Source organism: Sphaerodactylus townsendi, linkage group LG02, assembly GCF_021028975.2.
Source record: "Sphaerodactylus townsendi isolate TG3544 linkage group LG02, MPM_Stown_v2.3, whole genome shotgun sequence".
NCBI classification, from domain to species: Eukaryota; Metazoa; Chordata; class Lepidosauria; order Squamata; family Sphaerodactylidae; genus Sphaerodactylus; species Sphaerodactylus townsendi.
In genome coordinates, this window is record NC_059426.1 from 95,852,656 (window position 1) to 95,872,739 (window position 20,084).

A 20,084-nucleotide genomic window follows, 5' to 3' on the forward strand; every position below is an offset into this window, starting at 1 on the left:
TTTTATCAAGTTCATTTTCTTCCAGTAATGACTGTGGGGGTGTCCATGTCCTCTGTTTGGGGGGTGTTTTTTATGGGGCTTAGGTTGATTCCATGACAAATTTTATGAATTACTGAACACAACTTTGATATCCATGATGAAAATTTAGCAGTATTCAAAAGCAACTTCACAACATATTTTGTTTTCATGTTCATGATCTAAGATTATGTTACATTGTAAAAAGGCTGCAAGGTTTTAGTATTTAGTAATATTAAGATAGAGTATCATAGAGTAACATTAAAAATATGTAATTGTTTTTAGAATGATCCCCAGATGGTTCTTCTTGTGTCAGTTACTGTGGAAAACATGAGGAAAACCTTTCATAGAAGAAAACACCATAGTAATCTAATGTCTGCTTCAGCTAAGTGGCCTCTATCCAATATATGGCTGATCACAAAGGTATCATAGTGGAATAGATGGCATCAATGTTAATCATGTATTAATGAAATTATCAGATGCTTTTGTTATGAAAGAAGTATTTCTTTGTTTTTTACATTTTGGAACCAAACTTCAGAATGGGTTAAAAGTTCTAAGTAAATGGAATTCATTAATGTATTACACCTTATTGTTTACGCTGGTGTTTCATTTGAAGAAGTTTAGTTCTGATGGGTTACAGATGGGTGAAACCAAAGAAAATTTAGTCTTTTGATGGTGCATCAGGATATGTTTTTTACCTTCTACCTCCTTCAAACAGAACTCTAGCCCATTGGTTTATAGGGGAGCTAAATGTATTAGAAAGGCTGACAGATGTTTAGAGTGATGACAGCAGGAAGCCTAGCTGAATCTAATAGAACAAAGCCTATGATGTGGTGGTGATGGCAGTGAAGAAACCTTATCTCTCTATTACAATTGCAACAGCTGAATTGTATCCAGCACAATTATTTACATTAATTAGGCAGTTTACAACTAATAGAAGCAAGTCTCCAAATAATGTTTTGGCATTTATCTCTCATTTTTGCCCCCTCCCCCAATCCTCAAAATGGCTTACAAGGAATTTACAATCTGAATGTACTTTTAGTTCTCTCCCTAGTAATATTCCATTTAGCTAATAAAATAACCACCAGTATTTCCCCAGTAAATATTTCCAGTCTTCTCTGTTTCCCCTTATGCTGCTAGATTCTATCTGTGATGTTGCAGTTGTTATAACAGGCAAAGATACTGAAGACATTGCTTTTGGCCACTGCCCATCAAGCATAGTTCAGGTCATCAGAGTCTGTTGCTTCTTCAGTTTGATGCTTCAGGGCTTACTGATGTCCTTGAATTTCTCCTTAAGTGGAAGCTAACTTACCAGCAATATAACATTAGCTGTCATGTCTACTGGGATTAAACCTTCACATATTTTTTCTGCTCTTTTTGTTGATATAGTGTCATTGACTAGCATGGTACAGGCACATTGCATGTTATTGGACAACCGACAGACAGCACCGTGCTTTTAAAAAACAGCAACAAAGAACAAATAGAATAGGTTGTGTCCCCACTTGCTGTGTCTCCCCATGTTCTGTCAATTTTAATTATATTAGCACTAATCCCTTGCTTATGAAAACAAAATTAATTAAAAGTTGTTTTTCCTTTAGATTACAGCAGTTTCAGGTTATGAACACCCCTCCTCTTCAAATCCAGTCTGCGTACCAGTTTCTATCTGTGCTAGGTTTCAGTAGAATCATTCTGTGAATTAATCATTTTGTCTGTTCTGTGTTAGGAAGTGTCTTCTTTGACACACCCACCCTTGTACAAGAATTGTACAAGACTCTTGTCTAGTGCAGAGTGTGTTGGGAAAGGGATTGTTAATAGAACTGACAAAGCTTGCCCAGCTGCTGGGGACAGAAGGCTTAGAATGGATGCCCACACCATGGCTGATTCCCCACTGAGGATTAGATGCATGCTCGTCACACAAAATATCCAGGTTTCCAGCAGAACTCCCCACTGTACCAGCACCGAACATGCTTTCATCCCGTTTCTGGCGCTCCCCCACTGCATCCTCCCCCCACCCCCACCATGTGTTATTTTAGAACCTGTAAGAAAGTTGACCCTTTCAAAAAATGTGTGCGCAATCTGGAACAGTGGGGAAGTTGTGGGGATGAATCCGGATTCATTTTTCCCGCCGCTGGTAGTGACGTGGAGCCTCCCATCCAATGAGAACGCAGTGGGCTGTGCGCGATGTGCGCGCAGCCTTTTTTTTTTTATTTCGCGGACCGGAAATCCACGTGGATATGAAGCAACATGGGACCTGTTTTGACTGATTGACTGAGTATAAGGCAATACAAAGCAGTGCTATATGTTGTATCCACATGGATCCGACTACATGGAGGTGCACGGAAACAGGGCTTTGCTTTAATCGCCCGTTGCTTTGTCTCCGCGTAGAGTCGTTCTGCGCATGCTCATGCAGATGTGGATCCACAAGGTTAAAATAAATTAAAATTCCCGCCCCAACACAACGCAACAGCCAATCAGGATAGCCCCTGAGTGGATCACGTGTTCAATCCGCCTCAGTGGGGAATCCTTCGTTGCTGCTGCGTTTCTGGGAACAAGGATCATTTGTGGGACAGAAGCTGCAGTATCTACATTCATTTTTCCGGTGGGGAATCAAGCCATGATGTCTATTGTAAAGTAACGAACATGAAGAATCCTCCAGCTTGTGTCCTCTGGAATTGCTGGAGCATTAATAAGTAATTCTGAATATGGGTGGACTATTTCTTCAGTATGAAGGGCAATAGTAGAAATAAAGCATGACTAGGAACCATATCTAGTCTGTATTAACTGTGTCATGTAGCTGGTTTGCAGTCCAGTCCTACCTGTGTTTGCTTAGAAATAACTCGTGTTTTCAATGGGGCCTCATTCCAAGTAAATATTAGGATTACAGCCTTAATTTCTAAAAAAAAATAATTTTAACAAGTAATTAAATGGTTGCCCTTTCACCTGCTGCTGTGTGCTTGTGTCTCAAAGCTGCTATTTTAAAAGCACAAGTGCTTAAAGGATGTTTAACCAACATTTTTTTTAGATTTAGAATAAAACTTTAAATTGACTCAGTGGCTGTAGATTTGTTGCAATCTTTGCAGTTGACTGAACTTTTCCCCTGTGCATACATATTTCAAGTAAACTCTGCAGTTGTAAGTATTGCTAGTGACACGTTATGGACCCTAAATTGTTGTACTGTGAAATATGTAGAGGAAAAGGACAAATGAAGATATCCAGGGTCTGTTCTATTTTGCACTGAACTGTAAAATACCATCCTTGTTGTACAGAAGATCACTGGTTCTGAGCAGGGCTCATTGACTGCTAAGTTGTAGATAGTGTTTCAGTTTCTCCAACTGTTAATATCCTGAGTTATCCAGGCATAATGACCCCTCTATTTGTAACACATTGTTGAATTTTCTGGTTCTTTTCACTTATTCAAGCCCTCTTTTCCCATTCATTGAAAGGCTGGAATGATTCTAAATCGAGCTATACTACAAAGCAGCCTGGCTGTTGGTCATCCAATCAGAGCTGTGATGCAGGACGGCATTTCTCTTGAAGGCTATAAAGTAAACCTACAGAAAAGGTATTGATAGTTTTTTAAAAAATAAGTATAATAATTTAGATAAACTGAATGCTATCACAGGATGCACTTAAATATTTTGCAGTTCAGTAGATAGAATTATGTTATTTCATTTTTCCCTGTCCTTTAAAATAAGTGTGTGTGTGTGTGTGTGTGTGTGTGTGTGTGTGTGTGTGTGTGTGTGTGTGTTAAGTGCTGTTAAGTCAATTCTGACTCATGGTGACCCTATGTATTAATGTCCTCCAAAACATCCTATTGTTAACAGCCTTGCTCAGGTCTTGCAAACTAAAAGGCCATAGCTAATTTTATCAGAGTCAATCCATTTCATCTGGGGTCTTCCACTTTTCATGCTGCCTTCAACTTTTTCTATTATTATTGTCTTTTCTAGTGATTCTTGTCTTATAATGTGACCAATGTACGATAGTCTCAGTTTAGTCATTTTAGCTTCTTGGGACAGTTGAGACTTGATTTGATTTAGAACCCACTTATCTGTTTGTTTTTGACAGACCAAAGTATCCGTAAAACTCTCCTCCAACACCACATTTAGAATCATAGAACCATAGGCCGTTTCCGCACGGAGGTGGAAGGGGTCGGGTTGGCGTAGATGACGCCTACCAGACCCCTCTGGGACCGGCCGGGACGACGGCGCAGAGCTGCGCCGTCGTCAGGGCGACCTTCCTGTCCTGCGGCCCTCCGGCATGTCGCTGAGGCCAGGGGACATGCCCCCTGCCCTGCGAGACCGCTCCGGAGTAGCAGGGCAGAGGGGGCGTGTGTCCAGACCTCGGCTGACAGCTGACGGCCAGGCGGCAGGACAGGTGCGACCAGAAAGGAACATGGGGGGGGGGAGGGTGCCTTGGAGCCGCTGCCGTTCGCACGGCAGTGGCTCCAAGCCGCCGTTTTCCAAAAACCTCACTTCCCAAGTGAGATTGGAAAACGGCGGCTTCGCGCAAGTCGGGCGGAGTGAGGGCGGCGCGGCTGCGAAGCAGCTGCACCCCCTGTGCGAATGGCTCCCTGGGGACGGTGTTTTTGCCGTCCCCAGGGCACCATATTCCGCCCGTGCGGAAGGGGCCATAGAGTTGGAAGAGACCACAAGGGCCATCAAGTTCAACCCCCTGCAATACAGGGACACACAATCAAAGTACTCCTGACAGATGGCCATCGAGCCTCTGTTTAAAAACCTCCAAAGGAGGAGACTTCACAACTCTCCGAGGCAGTGAATTCCACTGTTGAACAGCCCTGATGGTCAGGAAGTTCTTCCTAATGTTTAGGTAGAATCTTTTTTCCTTTACCTTCAATCCATTACTCTTTGTCCTAGTCTCTGAGGCAGCAAAAAACAAGCTTGCTCCCTCTTTGATATGACATCCCTTCAAATATTTAAACATGGCTATCATGTCACCCCTTAACCTACGCTTCTCCAGACTAAACATCCCGAACTCCCTAAGCCTCTCTTCATAGGGCATGGACTCCAGGCCTTTTACCATTTTTGTTGCCCTCCTCTGGACCCATTCCAACTTGTCAATATCCTTCTTCAATTGTGGTATCCAGAAATATACACAATATTCCAGGTGAGGTCTAACCAATGCAGAATAGAGAGTTACAATTACATCCCTCGATCTTGACACTATACTCCTATTGATGCAGCCCAAAATCGCATTGGCTTTCTTGGCCACCACATCACACTGCTGACTCATGTTTACTTTATGGTCAACTAAAACTCCCAGATCCCTTTTGCATGTAGTGTTGTGAAGCCAGGTATCACCCATCTTATATCTGTGCATTACATTTTTTCTGCCTAATTGTAGTATCTTACATTTATCTCTGTTGAAATTCATTTTGTTTGTTTTGGCCCAGCTCTCTAATCTGTGTGGGTCATTTTGACTCTGACTCTGTCCTCTGGGGTATTAGCTACCCCTTCTAATTTGATGTTGTCTGCAAATTTGATTAGCATGCCCTCTATTCCATCATCCAAGTTGTTGATAAAAATATTGAATAGCATTGGGCCCAAGACAGAACCCTGTGGCACCCTGCTAGTCACTTCTTTCCAGGGTGAAGATGAGCCGTTAATTAGCACCCTTTGAGTTTGATCAGTCAACCAATTACAAATCCATCTAATAGTAGCATTTTCTAGTTCACATTTCACTAGCTTACATGCAAGAATATTGTGGGGCACCTTGTCAAAAGCTTTACTAATATCAAGGTATGCTATGTCCTCAGCATTCCCTTTATCTACCAAGCTTGTCACTCTATCAAAAAAAAGAGATAAGATTGGTCTGGCATGACTTGTTTTTGAGAAACCCATTCTGACTTTTTGTGATCACAGTATTCCCTTCTAAGTGCTGGCAGACTGTCTGTCCAATGATCTGCTCCAGAATCTTTCCTGGTATTGATGTTAGGCTGACTGGACTGTAATTGTTATGGTCCTCCCCCCCCTTTTGAAGATGGGAATAACATTAGCCCTCCTCCAGTCCACTGGGACTTCTCCTGTTCTCCAGGAGTTCTCAACGATTATAGCAAGTGGTTCTGAGATTACTTCTGCCAGTTCTTTTAATATCCTGGGTTGCAGTTCATCAGGCCCTGGAGATTTGAATTCATTTAAAGTAGCCAGGTATTCCTGCACTACCTTTTTATTTATTTTATGCTGAATTTCTCCTACTGTATCTTCTGTTTCATTTTCTCCTGGATGAGCACCGTTTCCATTTTGGCAAAAGACTGAGGCAAAGAAGGTATTGAGTAGTTCTGTCTTTTCTCCATCCCCTGTTAGTATTTTGCCATCTCCTCCATGCAGTGACTCTATCCTAACATTTTTCTTCCTTTTGCTGTGAACCAAAAAAGCCTTCTTTGTTGTTTTTAACCTGTCAGCTCATTGTGAGCTTTTGCTTTTCTGACTTTTCCCTACACATCCTACTTATTTGTTTGAATTCCTCTTTGGTGATTTCCCCCCTTTTCCATTTCTTGTACATGTCCTTTTTAAATCTTAGCTCAATTGAAAGTTCTTTTGACAGCCATCCTGGTTTCCTTAGACGCCTCCCATTTTTCCTCCCGATTGGAGCAGTTTGAAATTGTGCCCTCAAGATCTCACTTTAAAGAAACTCCCAGCCATCATGCACTCCTTTCTATTTTAATATTTTCTACCACGCCATCACACCCAGTAGATTCCTAAGCTTACTGAAATCTGCTTTCTTAAAATCTAGAATGTGTGTATGACTACGCTTAGCATCCCTTTCCACTGTATAACAAACTCCAGGAGAGCATGATCATTCCCACCTAAGGATCTTACCACTTCCATTCCACTAATCAGAACATCATTATTGGTTAGGAACAGATCTAAAATAGCTGTTTCCCTTGTTGCTTCTTCCACTTTCTGGATCATGAAATTCTCTGCAGGAGAAGTGAGAAATTTGTTGGACCTGATTGTCATGGAAGAGTTTGACTCCCAACAAATATCTGGATCATTGAAATCTCCCATGACTACTAATTCTTTCCTTTCTGAAAGTTTGGTCATCTGTTCCAAGAATGCATCATCCATCTCTTCAGTGTTGTTTCTCTGTAATACACTGTAATACACAGATGAAAAGATATTGCAATATTTTCTGAAACAGTAGATAATTAACATTTAAATTTATACTTGTATGAATAAATTAATTAGACCATTGGTCTCTCATGGTCTTCTCAGATGTTCTGCCAGGCATATGATTGAGGCAGCTATGATCTTGCCAATTGCCTGACCTTCCCTTCCCCTTTGCCCCTTTCTTCTTTCCATTTTTTCAGAGGTATAGCTAGGAAAAATAAAGCCTAGGGGAAAATCAGAGATTTGCGCACGCACACACACCCACACCCACACCATGTAGGCAACCACCCTCCCCCCACCATGACCAAACAACGATTTTTTGCACCAGGTCATTTCAAAGTCACTGTCACATTATAGAATATGCCCCAACTCACAAATCTGAACACAGCAATGATTCATGCCACACAGCGGAAATTTTGTGTGTGTGTGTTTTCAAAAAGGCACTTCTGAATGGCTTTCATTTGTTTTCCTGTATGACACTCCAGGGTGGAAGCAGCATCAGGCTTGGTATATATGCAGAGACTGAGGTAGTACCCTGTTTCCCCTAATATAAGACATCCCCGAAAAATAAGACATAGTAGAGGTTTTGCTGAAGTGCGAAATATAAGGCATCCCCCAAAAGTAAGACATAGCAAAGTTTTTGTTTGGAAGCATGCCCGACGAACAGAACACAGGAAAAATAAGACATCCCCTGAAAATAAGACATAGCACATCTTTGGGAGCAAAAATTAATATAAGACACTGTCTTATATTCGGGAAAACACGGTAACTTAACTTTTACACAAAAGTTCTTAAGACTAACGATATAGAAGGGATTTCAACAATTGGTACAAAATCAGGGTGTGGGGGAGAAAGATAGAGAGTTCTCAAATTGAAAGGGAAATGGTGAGTGAAATGATGCCAAATTTTGTATATTTTTGTAAGTTTTACTCATTTATTGATTCATTGAATTAATTTACATGATTTTATATTATACATTGATTATGTCCATGTATTGAATTGTAAGTCTTATATTGATGTATTGTATTGTCTATTGACCACATGTAAGCCACCCTGAGTCTTTGGGTTTCAATTTCAAATAAAGCAGCTCTCTGGGGTCTTAGGTCTTTAACATGATCTACTACCTGATCTTTTTACCTGGAGCTGCCACAGATTGAACTCATGATCTTCAGCAAGTCAAGCAGATGTTTCATCATTGAGCCACAGAACTTCATTGATCCATTTGTCTTATTTTTTGTCTTTTAGCCCAAAGTGACTTTTTAAAGTCATCTTTAAGTGGCTTCCATGCAGAACTGGATTTTGTAAAGGATAACATATCTGGGCAGCCCTATCCAGATGGGCGAGGAGGGGGGGGTTGAACATGCAGAGAGAGTAGCACAGGTGTGTTCCCCTCCACACTGCATAAGGGGCAGCCCTGCCAGTGCAGGGAATAAATGCACTGCCAGCCGCTCACCCCTCAGCTCTTTGGCAGGCAAACCCGGAGATCTGGATACTGCCATGGGGAGGGGGAGCAGGCCAGGGTGTTCCTGTGGGTACAGCTGACATTAGTCAGTTTCCCCCCAGGCTTATGCCACCAGTTGTGCCATGGCCCCAGCCCTGGACTTATGCCACCTATTGGGTGGCATAAATCCATTGAACTTCATATAGGGCTTTCTGGTGGCAGGAAGAGTTTTTGCTGTTTTATCCCATTCCGCACCTCCAGAAAGCCAGTTGAAGGTGGTGCGCTGCTTCCTTTGCCATGCTCCCACCATGGCAATTGGGATTGTGCCGTACAAATCATGCTAGTCTGATAGCCTTTCAAGTGGGTGCACAAATAGTGTTCCTTTAAACTGGGGAAAAAAGAAATTACAAAATAAGATCAGCTTTATGTGGTGTTTCCCCCCACTCGCCCGGTGTATCCTTCCCTCCTCTCTAATCTGGGGGTTGGTCTCCCCAGACGATGACTCTTCCAATTGGCCCAAGGGACCAAGAAACCACTGCACCACAAAGCACTGGGTGTACGGGACAGTCCTCGCCCATGCCACCCTCCTCCTAGTAGGTCTCCTTGGCTTGAGAGTTCACACCCTCCCTCTCTCTCTCCCTTGTTGCTTCACAGGGAGAGGAGTTTCCAGGGCTTTGTCTCTCCCCTGTGGCCTCACAGGGAGAGGTGTTTACAGCTTGTGTGAATGACTCCCACGCTGTTACTGCACAGGGTAGGGACCAGCTTGAACCGGGGTCTAGATTCTCAAAGGGGGTCTGGGCTTCAGGGTCCTCTTCCCTCCTTCCCACTTCCCACCATTGAGCTGTCCCTTTCCCTTGTCTCTTCACACCACCACTCACATTCCCTGCTGCTGTGGCAGCTCCAGATTCTCCCTTTCCCACTTCCTTATATACCTTCTGCCCTCTCATTCCTCTCCCTCATCCCAGCTGCTTCCCCAGCCCATCTTCTACAGCTGCCTCAGCTGTGGGCAGGTGGGCCCTGCCTGGTCTGAGCTGCTTCTTCAGCCCATCTTCTACAACTGCCTCAGCTGTGGGGCTTGCTGGGCCTAAGCCTCCTCTCTTCCCTGCCTTCCCCTTTGAACAAGGCCTCTGAGGCCTCTAAGGCCTTCACCCTCCCTGCAAGAGGCTCCTCTGCAGCCTTCCCATGTCCCGTACTGCCAGCTGGTGTGGGACTCAGTGGGGTAAGTTCGGGCGCTGCAGCCGAGCCCGGACACTTTAGTAGACTCACAATAGTATACTATTTTTCATACTCTAAGTAACAACATTTATTTGAAAAATAAGCTTCCCCAAGTGAAATTGTTGTTAAATGTAATGGTTGTAATTATTATATTATAATTTTTTTTAAAAAAGAATTATTTCTCCTACAGAGATAAGAGCAATATATCTCAATACTGGGAATTTGGAAATGATGGCTGTATCTATTCGAAGGTTTGTGATATTTTAAAGTGAATATTTTTAAAAATTCTGCTTATTTGATATATTTAATTTCCTTCTTTAGACACTTGCATGGATACCCTGAAAATATAGATGCATGAAACAGCAAAAACAAAAACAAAAAAACCCACAACCCCTTCTATATTGTCATATTGGATTGCTATTTTGCTCCAAAGTTTTATAAGTATTTTATTGAATTGGTATATTTTTTCCTTTTCAGGAAATTGCATCTGATTTTTTTTAACTTTTTGCATTTGTTTACAACTGTTGCTACTTTTTCTAATCAGTGCCATTGATTGATACATAGATGTATTGTGGTTATAAATGTGAAAAGTGGTTATACTTATTTCACTACCTTTTAAAATCTGAGAATGGGCTACCCCTGATATCAGTGTCATGTTTAAACACTCACAGCAGAAATATTCCATTGAACATCCCACATATTGTTCAGAGCCCCCAGGGGATGGGGCGGTATAAAAATCGAACAAAATAAATAAATAAATAAATAAATAAATAAATAAATATGTTCAATAGTTTCCCTATATTCTACAATGCTGACAACAGTCTTAATTATATTTTCAGTGCAAACCAGATGCAAAGTGATTACTGGCAGCGCTGTTAATTTCTAGGTCTGGGATTCAAGTGTACTCTTTGGAGCATCAATGGAATCTTAATTTATTCTGGCATAGGGTTGCCATCTAATGAGAAACAACCTATCTAACTAATTTGAAGGGTATCTCCCCACAATTTTTCTTTAAAAAATCTTTTATGTGTTGATTACTTTGGACACATGTCTAGGTCAAGAGACAGTCCATGATATATCAACATCAGAGGCATAGCAACCCGGTCACATGGGGCGCATGTGACCCGTGTCACTGGGCGCACAGCATCTGGTCACATGGGGGTGCAAAATTGGCCCCCGTGTGACCAGTGAGTCTTCCCCGCTGCTCTTCCAACAGCGCCCTCCACTTGCACCACCACCACGGTGCCTCCAGCAGCATCTGTTTCCCTCCTTTCCAAGCTGCTCAGAGGGAAGAGAAATGGCAGGGGGGCTGCTGTAATTCCAGCAGCGGCCACTTTGCTCCTTTACAAGCAGCCGGGCTGTGTGGAGGGGAGTGAAGCAGCGCAGGTGCTGCTGTAACTTCAGCAGCGGCCACTTCAGTCTTTTCCAAGCAGTCGGGCTGTTTGGAAGGGAGGGAAATGGTGCGGGCGCTGCTGGAGCTCCAATAGCGGCCCCTTCCCTCCTTTCCAAACAGCCCGGCTGTTTGGAGGGAAGGAAAATGGTGCTGGAGCCCAGCAGGCTTCTCTCCCCTTCCCTTGCATGTGCCATGGGTGCTGCTGGGCAGGGAAGAGGGGCTGACCACTGTGCAGCTGGCTTCTCTTCCCTGCCTAGGCAGCAGACCCAATGCAAGAGAATCCCCCACCCTTGCCGGCTCAGGTAAGTGGGGCTTGGAGGAGGGATGGGGGAGGGGTTCCACCCCACGTGGGGGGTAGGGTGCCATGCCACAGGTGGGGGGGCGCCTGTAGGTGGTTTTGACTCCAGGCATAATCTGGACCCCATACGCCTCTGATCAACATGCATACACATATGATTAATGGGAAATACGAATAATGGCTCCACTGTTATTTTTCCTTCTGAGTCTCTACAGTGTGAGTTGCAGTTAAAAAACATCTTATTAGTTTTCTTGCTTACTTTCTCAAGATTATCATGGCACTGTATAATGCAAATGCAGAAGGAAGATTGGATGGGCTGCTGTCAAAGTTCAGGAGAAACTCTACTTGCCAGATTTATTTATTTACCATATATACTCGAGTATAAGCTGACCCGAATATAAGCGGAGGCACCTAATTTTACCTCAAAAAACTGGGAAACTTATTGACTCGAGTATAAGCCTTCGAACTTGACTCAGTAGGAGCTAAAAACAGAAGATTTGGGAGCAAGATAAGATAGAGTTTCTTAACAGAGTTTGCATTAGGGATGAGCAGCTTTCCAGAACTCTAGGAAAACAAATAAATCACTGTTTTCCTCCAAATGTAGAATAATTGTGGGATTCATAGCCATGCCAGCCTAAACCGTGCTCCAAAGAAAGTCTTTGTCTTCAGCAACATCAGTATTTGGCAGTAAACTACTGTATGAAGAATTGTATTCATCTAGAATGCAATGCACCAATAACCCTTAGGAGAGAAATGCCTCGATTTCTTTTAACGCACGCACGCACGCACGCACGCACGCAAGCACACCCCCTAGTTGTAATTCTATGCAAGCTGTCCTTACAGTTTGTTTTTATGGCTCTCTGGAGAGTTAGAAAAAAAGCAGCAACATGCTTACCGGATCCCCACAGCAGCCCCAGCAGCCATCTTGGAATTACCATATATACTTGAGTATAAGCCGAGGGGAGCTTTTTCAGCATAAAAATGTGCTGAAACGGTCAGCTTATACTCAAGTATATACGGTATTTAGAAAATGTGTATGCCAGCTCTCCAGACCAGCTCAAGGAGGCTCACTATAATGAAGGGCAATGAGGATGATTGAAGGATTGGAGCACCTTCCTTTTGAGGAGAGGCTGCAACGTTTTGGACTCTTTAGTTTGGAAAGGAGACATTTGAGGGGGGATATGATTGAAGTCTATAAAATTATGCATGGAGTAGAAAATGTCAACAGAGATATTTTTCTCTCTCTTTCTCACAATACTAAAACCAGGGGGCATACATTGAAAATGCTGGAGGGGAAGATTTAGGACTAATAAAAGGAAACATTTCTTCTCGCAACATGTGATTGGTGTTTGGAATATGCTGCCACAGGAGGTGGTGATGGTCACTAACCTGGATAGCTTGAAAAGGGACTTGGACAGATTTATGGAGAAGTGGATCTATGGCTACCAATCTTTTTCCTCATGATCTGAGGTTGCAAATGCCTTAGCAGAACAGGTGCTCGGGAGCAACAGCAGCAGAAGGCCATTGCTTTCACATCCTGCATGTGAGCTCCCAAAGCACCTGGTGGGCCACTGAGAGTAGCAGAGTGCTGGGCTAGATGGACTCTGGTCTGATCCAGCAGGCTCGTTCTTATGTTCTAATGAAGCAAAAACAAACAGACAGTAAGAACAATACAAATAAATTATACCAATAATAACATATTAAAGAAACAATCCAACTCAATACAAATACTAATTAAAACAGCCAATAAAAGTAATTCAGGGCAAAATAGCTGATAACATAAAGTAGATTAAATTGAATTGATGGAACAGTCTTTAGACTAGAACCATAAAACATCAAAAAGATGGAACTGTGAAATCTTAAGAAAAGTAGGCATCAGGTGAACCTCAAATGGACAAAGGCATTCTACAGGTAATGTGCTACCGTCAAAAAAGCCCCATCCCTGGTCACCACTTGCCTTGGCTCTGCAGGCAGCAGCACAGACAGAATTGAGAATTGGAAATTGAGAATTGGGATTGAGAAAATAATCTAAATCAGTAGGATGAATAATAGGATTGTCAGTGTCGTTGTTTCAGTCTGGTATGATATGAGTTCTTTCTCCAACCTCCTTACATTGGCATGCGAACCAGATTCTAGACCAACTGAAGTTTCTCAGCAGTTTTCAAAGGCAGCCCCACATAGAGTGCATGACAGTAATCTAACTAGGGTATGATCGACACGTGGATCATTGTGGCCAGAGGTTTTCAGGCTGAAGTTGGCTCTGGCAATTTTTGCCCACCAGTGCAATCAGGTCAGCTTTTCAATCCAATCAGGATCAGAGTGAAGCTGCCAAGGATATCTGAACCACCCAGTAACTAAGAAGTTGAACTGAAATGGAGATAGTATTGTACAAAATGACACATTTATGCAATGCCCTGCCCCGGAATGGCCCGGCCCCACCCCTGTCCCGTGGGTGTTACGCCACTGTAATCCAGGGTATAAGTTTTTCTGCTGTGTGCTAGAGTTTGCCGTTGAAATTGAAGGGGTTACTGACTCTTTTGACAAAATGAGGACACAGTGGGATGAAAACTGCATTTCTGGCTTTCTAAAGACTAAAGGAGAGATACGTCTTGTAGTCTGTCTTGGTTCATAGTATTGGAATTGATCATTCCATCACTTGGGAAAGAATTCCACCTGATATATCATGCCATCCAGGGAATAATAATCTCATGTTCTTTTTTCTTAAATTATGAGTTATGAAAAATAAATTTATTATTTGTGTTTTTAAAATACTACAAGATATGTCAGCTGCTATAATGGAAAAGCTGGGATTCCTATACTATATTCCACACTGTACCTAATTTTCAGGAGTGTTTATTCAGAATATGCCAGGGGCTGGAGAAAGAAGAGAAAGGCAGCTAAGTTTTCTTATGTGAGATCTGTTTGTAGAAGCTTTGATCCAACCAAAGAAAAATAGGGCAGAAAATGATATCTAGGCAAGATGATATAAAGGAGAGAAAGATCCAGAGTTGGTAAAGTGGAAGGGTGAATGGGGACAAAAATGCAGTGTTGAAACCATACATTGAATAGGGAGGAAATTTTGGGTGTTAAAGGAAAGGACATTTGTACATTCCTTTCTGTTTTCAATAGTTATGGAACATAGAATGTTGCCTAAAGCAACAAAAGGTTTTTTATAAAATTATAGTGGTGTTTTACCAGTTGAAATGCTAACAAGCTATGCTTTTCATATTTACTGGGCATCTGTTGAAAAACACCAGATTTTTTTTTGCATCCATCTCAGTGAGGAAAGGTTCAGGAAATACAAACTTTTGCATGTCTAACATGACTTCTTATGACATTGCCTAGTATCAACTTTTGTCCCATGTTTAGCATTGTATAGAATTTTTTCTTTTGTTGCTTATAGCCTGGATTACTAGTCTGCCTTTGTCTTTTCCTACAGTCTTACCCTGAGTTTGTATTGACCTACCTAGAGGAGCTAAATGTAAGAGAGGAGGTGACCCAGATGGAATGCCATACGCACCATGGGGCCCAGTCTGCAGTTCATCTAGAGACAGACATCAGCTCAAAAGGAGAGGTCACTGTACCAAGCCAGAGGCAGGTCAGAGCTGGGTTTTTTCCCCTAATACTTTGAAAAGAGATACTATTAATTCTACACATTGAAAACATTTGTTTAACCAACAACATTAAATTGGATATCAGTTATATATGTATTTTTTAGAAAGAGAACCATAATGAGTAAAGATATCATATGAGATCATATGAGATAATTATTTCCTATGAGATAATATGACATCAACATCCTATAGCTACTGAAATACCCTTATTCCAAATAACTATTACTATAATGAACAATGTATTAATTACACTCCTTCTTCAATTCCTAGGTTCTACCAAAAAATGTCAGCAATTGCAATGAGAAACAACTTTCAAAACCTTTGGACACCCATTTAATGCCTGCAGGCCCCTCAGGGGAGAACGAGCAGCTGACAGTGGCACTGGTGAGGAAGCTGGAAGAGAAACATCCTAAGGCTTCTGCTCAAAGGTAAGCCACTGACAGAATGGACATTTATTGTTCAATGACATTAGATGTTTTCCTTCAGTTTCATGTAAGATTGATTTCCTAGATATTATTGAAATATCTCATAAACCCTCTGGCTGGCAAGCAGACGTGGAGTTTTAACCAAAACTAATGAAAAGGGGTGACATTTATGCAATGCTTATTTTTTTAAAAGATTGCTGGGTACATGATTTTTTAGTATTCTTGGGATATTTAGTGTTAATACGGATGAGCCATACAATAACTTTAAGTTGTACACTTTATGGTGTTAGGATTATGGTTTGTGGCACCAGGATTTGCTGTGCTGAAGATACATTTATATCACTGATAAATCTGAGCAGTTCTGAGCTAAAATATGGTGCATGTTTTAAAACAGTAAATTAAAGATTAAAGCTAATTGACAAAAATGCATATCTTAATGGGTTTTTTTAAACTATGGGTCAGCAGTGGAAAACTTCTTTTATATCTGGTTAATTAAATATTCCTATACTGGTAACAATATACACACTACAGGACCCACTGGGCATCAGTCACATGACATGCTGAATGAGTATATGTGGCTTTGTGCATATATCCTAATTTTATTCATGGAACGTTCTTCTGCACTGAAGAGAAGGGAGCAGTCATTGTATGTGAAAAGGGCCAGTTTGATGTGTAGATGTCCTAATTCCAGTTGTGGAACATTCTTCTGCATTGAAGAGAAAGGAGTAGTCATTTCATGCAGAAAATGCCAGTTTGATGTATAACCACTATGAAATGTTCTTGAAAAAATTTCATAACTGCTTTTTCTTTCATGATAATATTCTTTAAAAGAAAAAATGTCATATTTACTGTTGTTTGTTTAGCATATTTGTATGCCATTTTTGTTCTGGAACATAGGACTCAAAGTAGTTTGCGAACTATGGAGTCACAGACAATCAAAAATAATCACCCATAATCACCACATCAAAAGATCCATTGTTCACACATCTGTTATTATAAAACTCATAGTCTGTGAAAATACTATACCTGCAAAAAACAGAAACAATTAGAAGAGCTATCAGTTAGCAGGCCAAGATGGTAGCAGGCTCTGCTATATTATCAAGTATGTCACATGAACATGTATTCTTTTAGACTGTACTTTAATAATTTTTTTCCTAATAAAAACAACAAAATTGCAGTACTTTCAGTACTAACCAATGTGTTGGGCCATAGGTTTCTGTGTACCAGAAACTGTTTCATTAGATGCATAGTTTCCGTGTGTGTGTGTGTGTGTGTGTGTGTGTGTGTGTGTGTGTGTGTGTGTGTGTGTGTGTGTTCCCAAATGGTCACTGTTTCTAAATTAATCTTATTTTTAATCCATTAATTATAAATGGTCTAATTTTAACCCAAGTTTGCAGTGACCAGATGTAACACTGAATCCAGGCAGACTGGTGCATGAGCAATTGATGCCTACAAGAGGAGAGATTTAAAAGAAGGAATGCTTGATTTTAAGGCTCAGTCTTTTATCCTCCAATAGTATTACATCTGGGCACTCCCTGAGTAACAGTATTACACCATAGCCAAATATCATTTAATTTCACCAATGTTCAACAGTTCTAGAAGCTTTGTTGCTGAAGAAAGTGCTCTACAGAGGCGTATTGGGGAAAATGACACCTGGGGACAACCCCTGTTCCAGGCACCCCCCTGGCCCCATGCCCACCCCATGCCCCCTCCATGCTTGGGGGCAATGGGTGGGGGCAGCTTGGACAGGCACTGCAGCAGCAGGCTGGCTCCTAATTCAGTAGAGATTATTTTTCAGCAACATTCTTTATCTGTTCGGGAGAAATAGAACAACTATAAGGCAATACAGAAATTGTCATTCATCATCATGTCCTCAGTGCAGTCCTGCTTGGGACTTCACAGATGCCATGGAGACTGACTAGAAGGCTTAGAGAAGCTTCAGAGAGCTTGAAGTGCTTTCCCCTTTGGATCCAAGAGCAGGCTAATTTCCCACACACACTGTCACTGAACAGTGTGGGGAAAGTGCTCCCCCCTCAGTTCTCTCTTTGCTGCCATGGAGAGAGGACCTGCTTTAGCTGAGCACCTCATTTTACCTCAGTTGTCTTCATCTTCTTTGATGACATGGAATTGTTCAAGAAATGTTCAGAATGTGAAACAAACATGGCTCAAAAGGATGAGCTTGATGTCTTTCCTGCCTCTGTGAGGCTCATGTCTCTGAGATGTACCCACCAGTTTATAGTTGCACTGTGGGAAAAAGTCTCTCACTTCAGCGAACATTCCCAAAGACAAATCCTTAAAGAGGCTTGTATGCCTTCCATCTTTTCAGTCTGTTCAGCTTCATCTGGACCAATTCAGGACTCAGCTTTGGTTGGTCAAACAGGCAACTTCTGAGCCCCCATTAAAAAGGCCAGAAAGGTTAAAAATACCTCTCAGCCCTAGCTGTTATCTCTTTGATGCCAAGTCTTGTTGCCAACACGTACACAAATTTGACCCTCTGGTTTGTCCACCAGATGTCTCTTCTCAACATCAATCTCCATTATCTCCTTGACACCAAGTCTTGACACCAGTGCATTCTCAACCTTCTTCTCTGGTTCAACAAATGGAGCTCTCTTGTTGACACTGATCACAAAAAAACCTCTGGGCAAGGAGATATTTGCTGAAGGTTCTAGATTAGGTAAACAGCAATTGAATACTTTGAGACATATTGCTGACATCTTTTGCATGGGTTTAGATCTCAATCCATTCTCCAACTACAAGTTCCCAGCACAGGCAAAAGGTCAGACAGAAGGATCAGTCCTCTAGGGATTGACAGTGTATGCTTAACGTGTTAAGGTCTGGGGCCTCTCTGGATTGCTGAATCTCGCTATTCATTGCTTCTTTATTTGTGCTTGCAACTATAGATAACAGTGACATCTCTGGCCTTCTCCGCGTTGTAAGGGATGGCTAAATCATATCTTTCCCTAGACCTTAGGAATGGACTTTCACTTTCCCTCACAGATGCTCATGTAGCACCTCATTAATCAGGTTCATAAACACCTCTGGAGCACAGCTCCACCCAAAAGACATGATACAGAATTCAAACTGGCCTAACTGGGAATTGAAACTGGTTTTCCATTCGTCACCTTCGTGGATATGGGCCCTGTAGTAGGCTTCCCTCAGATCCAGCTTTGTGAGCACTTTCCCTTTAGCCAGACAGGCTAACAAGTCTTTAATGAGTGACAACAGGTAGCAATTAGTCAGGGAGATGGCATTTAACCCCTGGTAATCTTTGCAAAATCTCAGGGTGCCATCCTTCTTTTTCCAGAACAACATGGGAGCTGCCAGGGAAGAAGAGGCTGGCCATATGAACCGCCTCTTCAAATTCTTATCTATGAACTCCTGCAACACTTCCAGCTCCCATGGGCTCATAGTATATAACTTCTTCTTGGGGAGCTTTGCTCCCTCCACCAACTCAATCCCACAGTCTGCCTTAGCCAAGGTCTTCTTCCTCTTCATTCCATCACCAGGCAGTATGGGGGACCTGGGCACAGCCTGGGGGCAGGAAGCAATCATATGGCCTTCACTCCCCCAATGGTGATGCAATCCCAAGTGGTGGTGACGGACCTGCTCAATCTCTTCTCTGGCCTTTGGACTTCTCACCTCCCTTTTTCCTAGGATCACTGCTTAGGCAGGCGGCTAGGGGTCCCTTGATGGACTGCTTCACTGGCTGCAGGTGCCCTTCCACATTTTCCACCAATCATATCTATCCCACAATCATCCTGGAGCTCCCCTGCATCAGCGACCACTGTAGTATTTCTGCATCTAGCCCGTCTGAAGAAATTCACTAAGGTTGCTTCAGGCCAGGTATGAATACAGCTAGCCAAATGTCTGAACTTGGAGACATACTCAATGATGGATTGGGTCCCCTGTTGCAGATACTGCAGCTGTGCACAAGACTTATCCTCCTGGAACAGATTTTCAAAACAATAGCACAAGGGAAGCATAAAAAGAGCAACGTTTCCCAACTCAGCTGTGCTCACTTCAAAAAACCCCATGAACCGGGTAGCTGCTTTTACTTCCAACAGAGCCCCCATATAGTACCTGTGGCTCTTTTTGGATGTAAACAAATCTGCCCAGTCGCACATGAAAGCTGCTACCTGTATGTATGTGTTTTAATTTATATACCACCCTCCCTCAAAAGGCTCAGGGTGGTGTACAACAGGATAATAACAAAATCAGCAATTAAAACATCATACTACAAATATCAAAAAACTAATACCAATAATTAAGGATCAGAAAACATAACATCATAACGTCATAAGCATAACATCATGTCATAGACATAACATCATAACATCAAAACAACATCATAAATATAACATTATAAATAACAATAAGCATAGACTCATAAAACATAACATTATGAACACAATAAACCTAGCATGATAAACAACAAACATCAATAGCTATAATATCATAAACTATGGAGCAGCATTAATCACAGCAACATACATGATCAACATTACTAGGTAATAATGAGCATAGATGGCGATTTCCCCCTATAAATGACCTAGGAA

The 20,084-nt window shown here is 41.9% G+C and overlaps 1 protein-coding gene across 1 annotated transcript in view; it reads left to right on the plus strand.

Annotated features, from left to right (window-relative positions):
• The window catches only part of DCDC1 (doublecortin domain containing 1), a 362,770-nt gene that overhangs the window by 175,349 nt on the left and 167,337 nt on the right, over positions 1-20,084 (plus strand). The window contains exons 16-20 of the mRNA XM_048484584.1: positions 301-438; positions 3,459-3,577; positions 9,989-10,049; positions 14,929-15,063; positions 15,374-15,531. Coding sequence (XP_048340541.1) covers positions 301-438; positions 3,459-3,577; positions 9,989-10,049; positions 14,929-15,063; positions 15,374-15,531 — 611 coding nt within the window. The remainder of the gene's footprint in view (positions 1-300; positions 439-3,458; positions 3,578-9,988; positions 10,050-14,928; positions 15,064-15,373; positions 15,532-20,084) is intronic.